Source organism: Antedon mediterranea, chromosome 1, assembly GCF_964355755.1.
Source record: "Antedon mediterranea chromosome 1, ecAntMedi1.1, whole genome shotgun sequence".
In the NCBI taxonomy this organism is placed as follows: domain Eukaryota; kingdom Metazoa; phylum Echinodermata; class Crinoidea; order Comatulida; family Antedonidae; genus Antedon; species Antedon mediterranea.
In genome coordinates this window covers 1,340,895-1,355,228 of record NC_092670.1, presented here as the reverse complement: position 1 = coordinate 1,355,228, position 14,334 = coordinate 1,340,895, and the positions used below count along the sequence as shown (strand labels likewise).

Here is a 14,334-nt window from a genome sequence, read left to right as displayed (position 1 = left end):
ATTAGGCAAAAAGAGGCGGTACTTAACTTGAATAGACCAATCAGATGTCTTAGCGGATGTAAAAACACATGTGCATAAATTACAACGGCCGATTGGATTTAACCGGGGTTTCGGTTTAGACAAATTCAAAAGACTCGTAGTTTATATTTTAGGGCCTGAATAACTAGGTATATTATTCTCATCAAGCAGAAAAAAGGAGCGATATGAAAGGTATGATTCTCAGGTCGATATAGTTTGGTAAGAAAGTCATGAACATGCCTAGGTCTAATAATAATGTATTCAAAAAGCTAGCCTCGAGCGCTCTAGGTGGTACCTGTGGTACTGCTGGTAGGTTGGTAGGCCTATTTAGTTAGGCTAGGCAGTCGAGACAAGCGAGAGTGGTGGGTGCAATGACGGTTGAGTCAACCGTTTTCAGAACAAGCCTCTAGCTAGGCTCAAATTGGTCTAGGCCTAGGTTAAATACAATTTTAATTGCTTTATAAATTATATAGTATAGCCTACGTTTATTTTATGTATTTCCAGATTTGATTTCAAACAGAGTACCGTTACGTCAGCTTCGTTTGTGTCGTCGTCAAGAAGGATTTCTCTCATTACCTGATGAGTTACTGTTACTTATTTTGAAAGGGTTACCATGCAAGGATTTAATTAAAATGAGACAGGTAGAATACTATTTAATAAATAAACTATTTAAAAAGAAATGTATTGTTGCCTTTTCCCTCTTTTAGTGTGGCATTTATTTTTTTAGGTTTTAACAATATAATTCTTATGTTGTTTTATTTTGTAGGTGCATCCACGCTTCAAAGAGCTTGTAGACACGAGTTCTACTTTATGGAAAATGGCAACTTTTATTGGTGAATGGCCATCTGGCAATAACTTCAAGCTTTTTGAAAGGTACTGTATATTACTGTACTAATAATATAATAATTAATATTCAAATACAAAACATGAAATCTATTACCAGTGTATATAACAATTTTAAAACGTTTTGGCTTCCTTTGTACAATATGTGATGGTAGGCTACTAATATTAAATCATAGGCATATACTAAGCTACATGCCGTGGGCTTCCCACACTTTCCTATTTCACCCACTCCTTAGCTATTGTAAATTATTCTAAATTTTAATGCTAAATTGCTTGATTTTTGTAGGGCTGCCGATGAAGGCAATATTGAAGCATTGATCAAGTTGGGTGTTGCTTATTTATACTATGAAGGACGTAAGTTAAATAATAATAACTAAACAATTTAGATTGAAATTCCCATTCACTCTTAAAATTCTCATTCACTCTTGCAATTCCCATTCACTCTTGAAGTTCTCATTCACTCTTGCAATTCCCATTCACTCTTGCAATTCTCATTAACTCTTGCAATTCCCATTCACTCTTGCAATTCCCATTCACTCTTGCAATTCTCATTCACTCTTGCAATTCTCATTCACTCTTGCAATTCCCATTCACTCTTGCAATTCCCATTCACTCTTGCAATTCCCATTCACTCTTGCAATTCCCATTCACTCTTGCAATTCTCATTCACTCTTGCAATTCCCATTCACTCTTGCAATTCCCATTCACTCTTGCAATTCCCATTCACTCTTGCAATTCTCATTCACTCTTGAAATTCTCATTCACTCTTGCAATTCTCATTCACTCTTGCAATTCTCATTCACTCTTGCAATTCTCATTCACTCTTGCAATTCCCATTCACTCTTGCAATTCCCATTCACTCTTGCAATTCCCATTCACTCTTGCAATTCTCATTCACTCTTGCAATTCTCATTCACTCTTGCAATTCCCATTCACTCTTGCAATTCCCATTCACTCTTGCAATTCCCATTCACTCTTGCAATTCCCATTCACTCTTGAAATTTTCATTCACTCTTGCAATTTTCATTCACTCTTGCAATTTTCATTCACTCTTGAAATTCCCATTCACTCTTGAAATTCCCATTCACTCTTGAAATTCCCATTCACTCTTGCAATTCTCATTCACTCTTGCAATTCTCATTCACTCTTGCAATTCTCATTCACTCTTGCAATTCTCATTCACTCTTGCAATTCCCATTCACTCTTGAAATTCCCATTCACTCTTGAAATTCTCATTCACTCTTGAAATTTTCATTCACTCTTGCATGTTTGAAATGGGTATTGTGTAGAACCTTATGCATGCAACAATCAGTTCATTCAAAACATTTTTTCTGGTTTTTGTCATTGTTCACTACAGCAGTAACAGACAGTGGGAGGAAGGATACTGAATATAACGGCCGAGTGGCAGCTAAGTACTTTTGTAAAGCTGAGCAGTATTCAAAGTTAGCTTCAACGTTCATGTGGCTGTTTATTCGTCCGCCGTGGAATACAAATGGTGCTTGTTGCAAGGCCTGCGTACTTACTAGTATGCAAGACTTGTGTGACGACAACAAGGTAATACAACAATTCCTGAATGAAGACATTACCAAGGCTCAAATATACTCTAATCAATGAGTTTGTATGTTTACAAGTGTACAGCGGATAATTACCAAAATGATCATAAAATCAAAGCTGTATTGGATTTGATCAACTAGCGTTCATGTTTCCAACTACTAATCATTCATTCATAGAAGTATATCTAGTGGTGACTATACAATGGACCCGAGACATGACTATACTTTGTAGATGATGACATAATTAATTTTTTATATGAAATTAATAACTGCAATATTACCAGTTTGTGTATCATGTTCTTTGTAACACACCACTGGTATTAGAGGTATCCCCCACACACACACACTTATTATGTAATATACTTATTTATAGAATAATAACCATCCATCAGTACTAATGTGTATTGCCAAGACACATAGCTTATCAGAGGAGGACGAGGTAGAGACAATTACAAGGCCCTGGCTTGAGAAGGCATGCCATGCTGGTTCTAGTGATGCTGCCTATGCTCTCTGGAAGACATCTCAATCTAGTTTGGTATGAACAGCTATACTGTACTCAAACATAATCAAGTCCTTTAGTAATTGCAAAAACAAACGGTTTTCAAATTTATGGTGGTTACATAATGGGAGTTAGTGGTGGCTTGAGATAAGGTTGGATGCAAGGCTTTTAAAAACTTGATAGAAAAAAATGTTTCTTTTAATAGCTAAATTAAAGGAGCCTCTTCAAGTCAGCTGTACTGCTGTAGTAAATCAGTTAGAGCTACCCTGGTAAAATAAAGTTAAATAAATAAAAACTAATTTATATCTGAGTCTGTATGTAGATAAACTCTTAAATTACTTATTTTTACAGGATTCCCTAGAATCTGTTAGTTTACAGTCAATTAGAAGCCTACGTGAAATAGCATCTGGCAGAAGTATTGACGCAAAGGTAAGATATTAAAACCAACTCATTTATTAAATATTAGTATATACTTTCTTGAGCACCAGTGTGGGTTGTTTTTCTTATTTCGAATGATATAAAAAAAAGTATGATGGATTGTCTATATATACTGACACTCTAGCATAAAGAAACAATATATTGATACTTAATATCAGTACATCACTGATAATTGTTTGCTTACCTGTGTTTTTCAGCTTGAATTATATTCCACATATTGCAAAGGTTTCTACGGAGGACTGCCATCTCAACAAGTAGCCTCAACTTTAAGACAATTCTTTCAATCGTCCATCCCATCAAACAATCACAATATCTACAAACTACAAAAAGGTCTTAACAGTGAGATGAGGTTAGTGGCTCATTAAGTAAGGCCCTGGGTGTTGTCACATGAAAAATAAAGGGTCTTACAGTGAGATGAGGTTAGTGGCTCGTTAAGTAAGGCCCTGGGTGTTGTCACATGCAAAATAAAGGGTCTTACAGTGAGATAAGTACCTCTGGGTAAAATACCAGTTAAAAAAATTGATCGATTTTTCCAAAAGTTTAGACTCAAAACATATACATGAAATTGATGACAAAAGTTGATGGTCATTTGTTCTCTTCAACCTATTTCAACAGCCCTGTGGTTTTCAGATAAGTTTCTTTGGCTAATGTGTTGTCCAGCAAACCACCATTGAACCAAATACATTATCTTAAGTCTATATATTCTTTCTTTTTTCCAGACATATTCTTGTGGATTGGTTAATTGAAGTGACTGGAATGAAAGACTACTCATCGTTAACTTTACACACTACAATATGCTCCATTGACCGCTACCTCATGATGCGTCCAATCACGCGAGCCGATCTGCAGTTGGTAGGAATTGCAGGAATGGTCGTATGTGCAAGGTATTTTTTTTGTACATACTGTACTTTTCATGGTTTCTAAGTTGTAAGTTCTTATGTTATAATATACAGTATTATTATATAATATATACTGACTGTATTCTTGCAATTTGATTGGTTAGTTACGCATCACTTGCCATTCGGTATTAGTTCTACCTAATTGAATCTTTCAAACTAATGAAATATTCTTACCATCCAACTCATATATTCATTATTTGTATAATATTAAACCGCAAATGAACCTCTGGCATCGCACTGAATCTAGTTTTATTATGGATTAGATTACTAGAGAAGGATATCATTACAATACGAGAGGCTGCTTGGCTAACTGACGGCACATATCAATATGAGGATGTTGTAAGAATGCTGGGAGATATTGTCGCTACGCTGCATGGAAATTTACGGGTATGTTTTGGTTTTTTTTTGTGATGACTTAATGAAAACTTGTTAGAAAAATCTGGACTAATTGAATACATTTTGAGAGATTGTGTAACTATAATATGCAAAGACAGATAGATGAACAACCACTCAGTTTTTATGTGTTTTATGTTTTATCTGTTTGTGGATATCACTCAGGAATGTAGAGTACTGAAATAGGCAGGTTAAATATTATTATTTCAAACTATCTTATAAATATAAATACTGTACAAGTGTAATAATAATAAAATTCATAATCGGTATATGAAATGTTTTCATTTATATCTGGTTTATTTAGTTAAATACATACATTTTGATTTTGCAGTATAATTATAAATAATAATGATAATATAATGTAACTTCATTCTTCAGGTATTAACTGCAGTCGACTACCTCAACCTTCTCTGTCAAATGGTGTCTGCCGACAAGAAGACAAAGGACATGGCAATGTATATATGTGAAACATCTCTACTATATTCAGCATTTGGATCAGTGTCGCCAGCTAAGATAGCATCATGTGCTATATACCTCACAAGACTGTTATTCAATGCTGGTAAGTAGTTTTATCTTAGAAATAAGTCTCTTAAACTGCCTAGTTGTCCAAATTAATAAATGTTGTAGTGGCAGTAAGTAGTCACATCTTAACTTGTTATTTACAGAATCCCCCTGGACTATGACAATGCTACAGTCTACAGGCTTTGATATCAAAGATCTAGAGAAGACCACACTTAACCTGCATAGGAACTGGTAAGTTACAGTTGGTCCTATTTTGTGGTACTGGCTTTAACAATGAGGAAAAACATTTTTTTTTTTTGCTCAAGCCAAGGTAGTGAAAAAATGATATTTAAATAATTTTTATCTAAAAAATAAAAGCTAAAATAGTTCCTTTTCATATGTATTTTAAAAGATTAGTATTTGCTCAGTTTTTCAGGTAGTCCACTGACAGACCACCGTGAAGTCAAGTTAGTAGCTGTAAAGGAACGTTACGCTGTCACAGAACTAAGTGAAGTTAGCAAATTTCAGGTAAACATTCTCTAAAAGCTGGTTTACCTTTAATGATTGATGGAGTAGAGGTTGGGTGCGGTCACCACTAATATTTTTCATATAACATTTTCTACCTACCACCAAGGTGTTGCCATCGATTCTAAGCAATAATGATTTATTTAGACTCGGGGGAACTGTGTTGCATGGTCATTTAATTTTTTTTTTCATTTAATTTATTTTGACATAGTATTGTATTTAAAAATATATAATTGCAGAACATGAAAACATCACCATACTTGTTTGACAACCACAGGGTCTTTGGTTCAAATCTTAATACATGACTTTTTAATGTAATTGGCAAGTTGACTAGTCCGTTCTTTACATGTTATTTTTTTATCACAGAGTATTCCATATGCTGTGCTGTGTGACATGCTTGGTGCTGAATCACAATCATCGCCCAATACCAAAGAACATCAGAAGTCACCAGCTATGGAATCATTCCTGATGTCTCCCTCATCAAAAGCTAAGCCAGCCGATATTAATGATGACAAAGAAACAGATTTTTATCCACGTGCTGTCACTCCAACCTCTGTCCCCGGGATTGAAAAAATTGCTGAAAATCCAAATAACCAAAGTTTTTGTTCGATAAATTCTGGGTATGAAGGGGATGAAGAAAGTGATGGGGAGTTAGTTCATGAAGGTAGGTGTCATGGTACATTATGGTTAATATGTGGTGTTTTTTTTTTATTGTTTAATATATACTTTCAGTGAGCGAGTGGTCGAGCGGTTAAGACAGTAGAACCGTAATTACGTAGCCTTTAAATTCAAATAATCTTTATTACAATCTAAGTAAACAGAGATTGAATTTTACATAGAATAAGACGAACATACAGAAAATATAAAAAAGCATGACAAGCCATACCATCGACAAGGGTTCGAGGCTCACTCGCTTCGTGGTTCTGGTGGTAGAACGAGTCTTCTCGGATAAGGAGTATAAACCATAGGTCCAGTGTACAAATCTAGCTCATGTGCAGTCTTAAAGAACCCAATACATCTTTTGAGACAAGTAGGGTGGGGGGTACCTCGGTGTACTAGTACATACACAGCCACTGATCATAACTGGGCCCTCTGGGAGATGGGTCTGTGACTGAAGAGGTTACCTAGTATAAATAAATAACAAATTTAAAAAAAAACAATTCACTTTCTCTCTTTCTTCTCTTTTTTTTCTAACCATTTAAACTTTTCTTTTCAGATTTTTTAATGGTGCAAGAAAACAAGGAAGCACTGTCAGACATTATTAGTAATGAGAAGATAGATACAAATATAAATGTAACCAATAACTTGAAGAATTTACAACTACCATCGAGAGATACTGAAAATAGCGGTGGTATGTCCTACAACTCAGTACATTCCAACAATGAGCGAACCGTCCATCCAAATATGCGCATATGTGAAACCAATAGTGGTTACTTGTCTCCGTGTGGCACAAAACAAAAAGGTCATAGTTTTACCATCGGCGGTGGGGGAAAATTAGGACTCAGAAGGAGTCGACCAGCGCTTGTGAGCGTACACAAACGTGTGTACCATTTGCGAAACCGTACACATCATGTTGAGCCAAAGCGTGAGTCACTAAGTCCAAACCATAAACATATACAGAATCTACGAATGTAAAAATGTATGTAATTTGTTTTCTTTTTTACTGCTTATTTTATATACAGAAATGTACATATTTTGATATACTTATTAAAATTATTTTTATATATTATTGTTTTATACCATGCATTTCACATAAATTTATATTAAAATAATGATATTATTTAGTAATTTTTATAAATATCATTTATTAGTACGGTACTTAATTAAGGTACATAATTTTTCATAATACAGTAGAAGATGGTTTAACATGAATGTATTACCTTTTGTGACAAAAGTTTGAACAATGAAATTAAATTTATTAATATTATTTTAATCAAAAGATGAATTTAAAAGTTGGTGCTTTTAAGTATTCCAAGACTTGGAAGAAATGTCAAAAGGGTATTATAAGATTTTGGCTTAGTGATGGAATAAAGCAGTTTTGGGCTTATATCATTGTTTCAATATGTATTGCAATATTTGCCACTTTTTAAATCCTTGAAAATAATATGTTACAAATATTTTGCAAAACGTGCTATATCATTGTATGGAAGCGCAATAAACTACAAACAGTACATACAGTACTATGATACAATGCATTCCAAAAGATGCTACCTTGATACCTCAACAATTGTCAGGATTGGAATCTTATCATCTCAGATTCTCGTCCTGATGGGCTTAGCTCAGATTCTTGTCCTGATGGGCTTAGCTCAGATCCTGCAGTCAGATTAAGTACAGTATATTATACTGCATCATATCTTATACGTCAACTTTACCTGTACCGGACTATCTGGAAATTCTCTTGAGTGCCAAAAGGTCCTAATTTAATTTTTACCATTAAAAACACGTTCTGAATAGACTTTCCAGTTTAAATATGTCTGGTATTAGGAGAGTTGACTTACTTCTATCTCAAAGTAAAGATAAACTTAAATTTAAGCAATATGTTTTGTTATCTGTCTTAAGATTCCAGATAGATTTGATAATCAAACACTAATCTTTTTTGGAATCTTTAAATCATAATCATAGAAAGACACTACAGTAATTTTATTTCATAACATTTCATTTATTGCTTTCTTTTTATTGTACAATTGTGTAATTCAAGTTCATATTTTTTCTATGCATCTCTTTTTCAAATATTTTTGGTTTACAGTACTTTACTGCCAGTACAGTATTATTTATTAAGGATATTTCAACAATAAAATTCACCATAAAATCCGACCAATTTGTACAGTACTTTGCTTTATGAGCCATGGTGCAGATCATGTTTAGTAACATTTTAACCTTGCACATGTATTGGAACTATGGTACTTGTTTTTTCTTCAAAAATGGCCATGAGATTCTTTTCCTCTTTTTTCTCTTGCTTTTTCCTTTATTTAATCCATCTCGTGATAATCTTTGCTCGAGTGACGTTGTTGATTCCACCATAGAAGACATTGATTCGCTTGCAGTTACTTCACCGCTGTCTACCGTCTCTGTTTCATCATTCCCATCAGTCACTGGGACAATATCGCTTGGATTTACTTGTTTCGGATCCAACCCGCAAATTAAATCTGGATGTTCCGTACTGCCTTCTTTTTCTGTATACAAATCTGCAATCGCAGAGTCTGCATCTCCAGTATTACTAACACCGGAAAGATAGCTATAGACTTCGGTGTTATCATTCGCTTGTAGCATTTTCGTGCATTCTTCTAACATTTGAAAATCAGCAACATCGTTGTAGAGACTAACAACCTTCTTATCCCTTTGTGAGCTTGGTACGATGCGAAAGCGCCCCCAGTATTCACTCATCTGTTGGTTGACATGTGAAAGATGGTATTCCTTCTCAAATTTAGTAGTTTTAGTTTGGAAGCCAAGCAATCGTTTCACACCTGTAAAGAAACGTTGTCTTTAATTTTAATCAAACAGAATAAGTAAAAATCAGATTGGTGTCTTAAAAAGCGAAATTATATGCACTTCGAGGTGAATGTATATTTTAAGATGAGGCAACGCCCACATGACCATATATTGTTCTTAAAATAGATATCAAAATAAGTTACAGAATTTATATTTGTTTCTGAAGCAACCAGAACAGAAGCAAAAAATAATCGAGTGCTAGTCATACAGAAGTATTTATATACAACTTGAACAGGAATGAAGTAATCGATGGTTGTATCCATGTTGGATCACTTTGACCTGTTGAGTTGACTCCCTAGTTGTATAATTAATACCTCTATAGTTTTGATTTGATTTTCCTTTCACATCACCTGTACTAGAAAAGTACACACCAGAAAAAATGCTCTAGTGTGTGTAAACTAAAGCTTGGTTCCCACTAGACCGTAACGCAAGGACGTAAATGCAACGCAAGCGTTTTAACCAATGACAAGCGAAGTTATAGACAGTTAGCAATCACAAGCGAATAAGCCATCGCTTGTGATTGGTCAATTCATGCTTAAGCAATGTGAAAGGGAGACACTATGACTACTTATACACTGTACCTTGGAGTAGAGAAGTTCCAATTCGCATCGTAATCTTAATTGTCACATAAGCAGCAGCAAATGATAAAACCGGGATGACATTTATCCCACAGAGTACAGCAAGACAACTAGAATAAACCGGATGATTCTTTACCCACGCTTTTAAGTTATTCCACACGGATACTGAGGTGTCAATCCCATGATAATCCATCCGGATTCGGAATTTTAATGGGGCCACTGCAACGGACGTGGCGGATGTCAGGCCCCTCATCTAAAAGGAAATTGTAAAATGTTATTGATAAAAGGATTGTGAATTTTGAATAGTTCTAAACTCATAACTTTTCTTCTTCCTTTTGAGAATCTTAAATCTATATTAAAGTTGATTACATTAAATGTAAAGCTAATAAACAAATTATTGATTTAATTTCAACAAACTTTAATTTGACATCATACCGATTTGTGGCCTCGACTTATACAATTGTTATGACTAAGGATTTATTTTAACTTAAATACAACTTTTAAAAAGACTGTATCATAGCAGTTACCCAACTCTTTTAAAAACAAATTACAGTGATGTATACTGTCAAACAAACAAAAACTAATATGAATTTGTATCAAAAATCTGAATATTCCGATTTTTTTAATGATTACAAGTAGTACCATACCGTACTGTACTTAAATAAATAATTGTAAGTAATTATTTGCGAGATTTAGCTAAATAAGCCTACAATACTCTAAAACAACAACAAAAAACAGCTAGCCAGCTAGGCTACACTAAGTGAAAATGAATTGTACAGTTTAGAATACTTACAAGGGTTGGATTGCAAGAAGCGAACAGCTTCTCTTTGTCCATCGCCATCGCTGACGTGGAGTGCAAACAGTGTTTTGGTACAGCGGATACAAATTGAAAAAGGAAAACAAGTTGTTAATTCACTTGCTAGCAGCCTTCTCTCCGCCGGATGGTTTTCTAACTTTGAGCAGGATGCATGTTTTGTGATAGTGTATGATGACTCATTCGCCTTTAATTTGTTAAATCTCGCTTTTCATTGCCAGCCAATGTTTCAAGTTTGCAGGTTCTTTATTGCTACATGATGATTTAATTAGGAATCTTCAGCACTTTCAACGATTGCAGATCTAATATCTTGTATTCCACTATACTTTTTGTTTCTATTTATAAACCATACCATGTTTTAGCAATACAATGTATATCGAATACTTTTTGGGTTCACCATTTAATTTTACTATATTTAAGGCGTCCGCATCTTATTTAAATAACATGGATCCGCCACTGCTAACTAGTAACAATCATGAGAATATGAAATCACCTTGCCAACAGGATTTTAGGGGTCTTAATGAATCAGAATTTCTAAATAAAGATAGTCAGGTTTACTACTTTTTGAAAGAACACATACCATTATGATTACTAGATTATCTCCATCTTAATTATTTAAGATTCTTCAAAAAAAGAAAGTAAAGTATATATCAATAATGCATCTGAAGAATTTTTACTTGATCTCCCTCACAACCGAAGTTATACTCATGGCTACGATCGCCCCTATTACTATCTCACATTATAAATTGGCCTGATAATAATAATATCGTGGGGGATAGCCATTGTTGGTGGTCATTGATATATGATAATTGTATACTTTTTTTTTTTAAACGGAAAGAAAAAAGATTTTTAAATATGTATAAAAAGCTTCTTTCTATTATTGAAATTGGGTTTATAATAATACAATTCAAAGACTGTCAGTGCCAGTCAGGAAATCGGGCACTTAATTTCTGCCAAATACATCCTATAATGATCCAATTAGGCTGTTAATGGAAGATAATGTTATCAAATACTTTTGATGACTGGTGATTGTTTGAAGGCCAGAGCAGAGCAAAAGATTATGTTCAATTATCTGCCGAGGGCAGTATCACACATTGGAAATTTAGCACATTTAGGAATGTAGAGGAAGTTACTAAAGTTTCCAAAAATACTATATAAGTATGGCCAGGTAGCCTAGCCCAGCTGTTACTGTACTGCCTAGCTGGCTAGCTAGCCAGCTCAGATATAATAGGATATTAAGGCCGCAAGATGAAGGCCTATGCTTTTATTAGATGGTCTGCACTCGACTCGCACCTAAACAATATTAATTTCTTCTGCCCAGAATACCTACCAAAGACCACTGAAATTAATAAACAGAAACACGTACAGAAGGCTAGGTAAAGTGCAGTGCTGATGCTGTTGTACGTCGGGGCCGCCATGACTTGGGTTGGTTAATTAGTTACGTAGTGTCATCTCTAAACACTCTCCCAACTTGTGATTGGTCAGAAATGGAAGCGCGCGAAATCTAGATGAACACGTGCTCACACAAACAACCGATGTACGGTTTAAATGCTAGATTTATGTTTTTTAATTAAATTTAATAAATATTACGTTTTTTTATTTGTAACTTATGATGATCACACTCATGCTGTCATGGAATTCCATCGTGCATTAGCAGCATTATATTAATTAGCCTACATTTATTTGTTTATAACTTCTTAATCTTATTGTTGGAGGCATACTGACTTTCAATAATACCAGTGACAGGTTGTCTCAATATTACAAAACAAAATACTAGTATTCACAAGTTTTAGCCACCAATGTGTGTTTATTTACAGTACTTCTGTTAGCAATTACTGGTGATTTTATCACCCCAATTTTTTTTTTCAACTAAGCACACAAAACAGCTTATTAATTTTTTAAAGAATTTAATGATCCATACATTAACTTCATATTTTTAAAAATAAATTTGTTTTGGATCAAAATTCTTATGACATCCCTGTAGCGAAGCTTTAGAAATTGTTTATTCATACAATAATGATTTTTGTTAAAAAAACATGCATTACAAAAAATAAATAATACAGTATTTATAATGTCTTGTATACTAATACAGTAATACTATTATATTTATAATATAGTATTTGTTGTTATAATACTGCTCAAGGAGGAGAGTAAATGACTCTTTATTTAACTTGAACCTTGATAAATTAATAAACCACAGTAAGAAAATGAAGGAATGGTGAAACAACAACAAACATGAAAATACTGACAACAGCAACTCTAAGCAATATGTTTTCTTCTAACCAATTAATCTCTTGATGGGAGCTGAAGTAAACATCTTTCTGAAAGCCTTGATCTTTATCTACAGGGTGCCACCACCGTCAATCTTTAACCTTTAGGTCTTCAACTTCACTCTGCGATTCTTCGATTTTATGTGAAACATCAGGTTTGTACCACGTGGCAACTCCGTTGTATCCGTGTCTAACTTTCTCGGTTGCAACATCAAGGAAGCGATAGCCAAGCTGGAGAACGAAGTAGCAGCTTATGATGAAGCCGGTGAAGCCAAGGGCAGCAGTGGCCACAAAGCCTACAGATGTGAGCAGTATGGCTGTACTGGTTGTTAATATTAGGCCTAGGAAAGAATATGATAAACGAAATGGTGAGTACTACACTGATGAAAATGATGATTAAAACCAATTAAATATTGCATTTTACCTTCAATGAAGGCAAAACTGATGATTCCGAACAAGAGCACACATCCGGTAAAGCTTAGGAAGATCATAACGGGTACAGAAGTTGAAAGGAGAAAGACAATGGCAAACACTGCAAGGAATGGATGCACCATTGCCCACACCTTCAGGCAGTCAATCCATTCTCGAAGCTTGAAAACTTCTATCCATCTCGCAATCTGTTTGATTGTGGACATTTTGATGGCAGCCAATCTGTCAGAAGCAGCACCCATCATGTTAGTACCACCTGCAAGAATAAAGTATTATTATATAATAATTATACAGTATATAGGCCTAAAGGGGCCATTAATTTCAATATGAATAGGATTAAAATCAAATCTTTTATTTACTTATTTTCTTAAATCTTACTTATTTTCTTAAAACTTGTAGTAACAAAGCAGACTGTAGGCCAAGGTTACGTCTCATTGCCTGTTAGGCCTACACGCTTTTTAGCTCGTTTCTCTGCTACTATTTGTAGGCCCAATGAAAGTGTACAGTAGGCCTACTAATAGGCTACTACTACTACAACTTACAAAGAAGTAGCACTACACTATAAACTAAACTAGGCCTACTACTACTAGGACACTCTCTCTCCCCCCCTCTCCCCATCTAGTCTAATAAGGCTAGCATAATTTGTTTCATTCTCCTCATTCTTGTAGCCCACAATTTAGTCAAAAAACAATGTCGTACTTACGACTTTCCTTGTCTATACTAGCCATTGAACAAGGGCAAGTAATACTGTTCAGTAGCCTATTTCGCCACAACAATCAGTTTTATGCAAAACATCACCTGGGTATTCCCCTTGTTATAAATTTCATCATACAAGAACCATTCATTTTTATTATAGGGTAATTTCAATAGTTAGGTTTAAACAAATTGGTAAAACACTGTTAAAAAAAATAGTATACATTATTTTAAAAGCTAAATTATAATAACAAAAAATTATTTAAAATAATTATTGACAACGCATTATTATTCATTCAAATACAGAAAGTGATTCTTTCAGAATATTTTACCTATTATATAATAATAGTTTCGTCTATAAAGTGAACTTCTTGATGTCAACGATTGAGTTC

The 14,334-nt window shown here is 34.3% G+C and overlaps 3 protein-coding genes across 4 annotated transcripts; 1 reads left to right on the top strand and 2 right to left on the bottom strand.

Annotated features, from left to right (window-relative positions):
• The first annotated feature begins 56 nt into the window (after positions 1-56).
• On the top strand, positions 57-8,297 carry LOC140052636 (cyclin-F-like). Its single transcript, XM_072098307.1, has 15 exons — positions 57-210; positions 523-659; positions 785-891; positions 1,148-1,215; positions 2,219-2,415; positions 2,788-2,949; positions 3,265-3,342; positions 3,549-3,700; positions 4,071-4,235; positions 4,514-4,637; positions 5,022-5,202; positions 5,309-5,396; positions 5,573-5,672; positions 6,036-6,333; positions 6,886-8,297. The coding sequence occupies exons 1-15, from the start codon at positions 204-206 to the stop codon at positions 7,302-7,304; spliced, it is 2,283 nt and encodes a 760-aa protein (XP_071954408.1). The 5' UTR covers positions 57-203; the 3' UTR covers positions 7,305-8,297.
• Positions 8,298-8,360: 63 nt separating this feature from the next.
• On the bottom strand, positions 8,361-10,736 carry LOC140052458 (uncharacterized). Its single transcript, XM_072098071.1, has 3 exons — positions 10,530-10,736; positions 9,740-9,989; positions 8,361-9,133 (listed from the first exon to the last, which is right to left on the bottom strand). The coding sequence occupies exons 1-3, from the start codon at positions 10,575-10,577 to the stop codon at positions 8,565-8,567; spliced, it is 867 nt and encodes a 288-aa protein (XP_071954172.1). The 5' UTR covers positions 10,578-10,736; the 3' UTR covers positions 8,361-8,564.
• A 1,504-nt stretch (positions 10,737-12,240) lies between these two features.
• On the bottom strand, positions 12,241-14,074 carry LOC140052552 (uncharacterized). 2 transcript variants are annotated; one of them, XM_072098164.1, is made up of 3 exons: positions 13,953-14,074; positions 13,245-13,505; positions 12,241-13,161 (listed from the first exon to the last, which is right to left on the bottom strand). In XM_072098164.1, exons 1-3 carry the CDS (start codon positions 13,975-13,977, stop codon positions 12,911-12,913), a joined length of 537 nt encoding a protein of 178 aa, XP_071954265.1. In that variant the 5' UTR covers positions 13,978-14,074; the 3' UTR covers positions 12,241-12,910. The 2 variants fall into 2 exon arrangements, with proteins under 2 accessions (XP_071954265.1, XP_071954269.1); XM_072098168.1 differs by having other exon boundaries at positions 13,949-14,068.
• Positions 14,075-14,334: the final 260 nt, after the last annotated feature.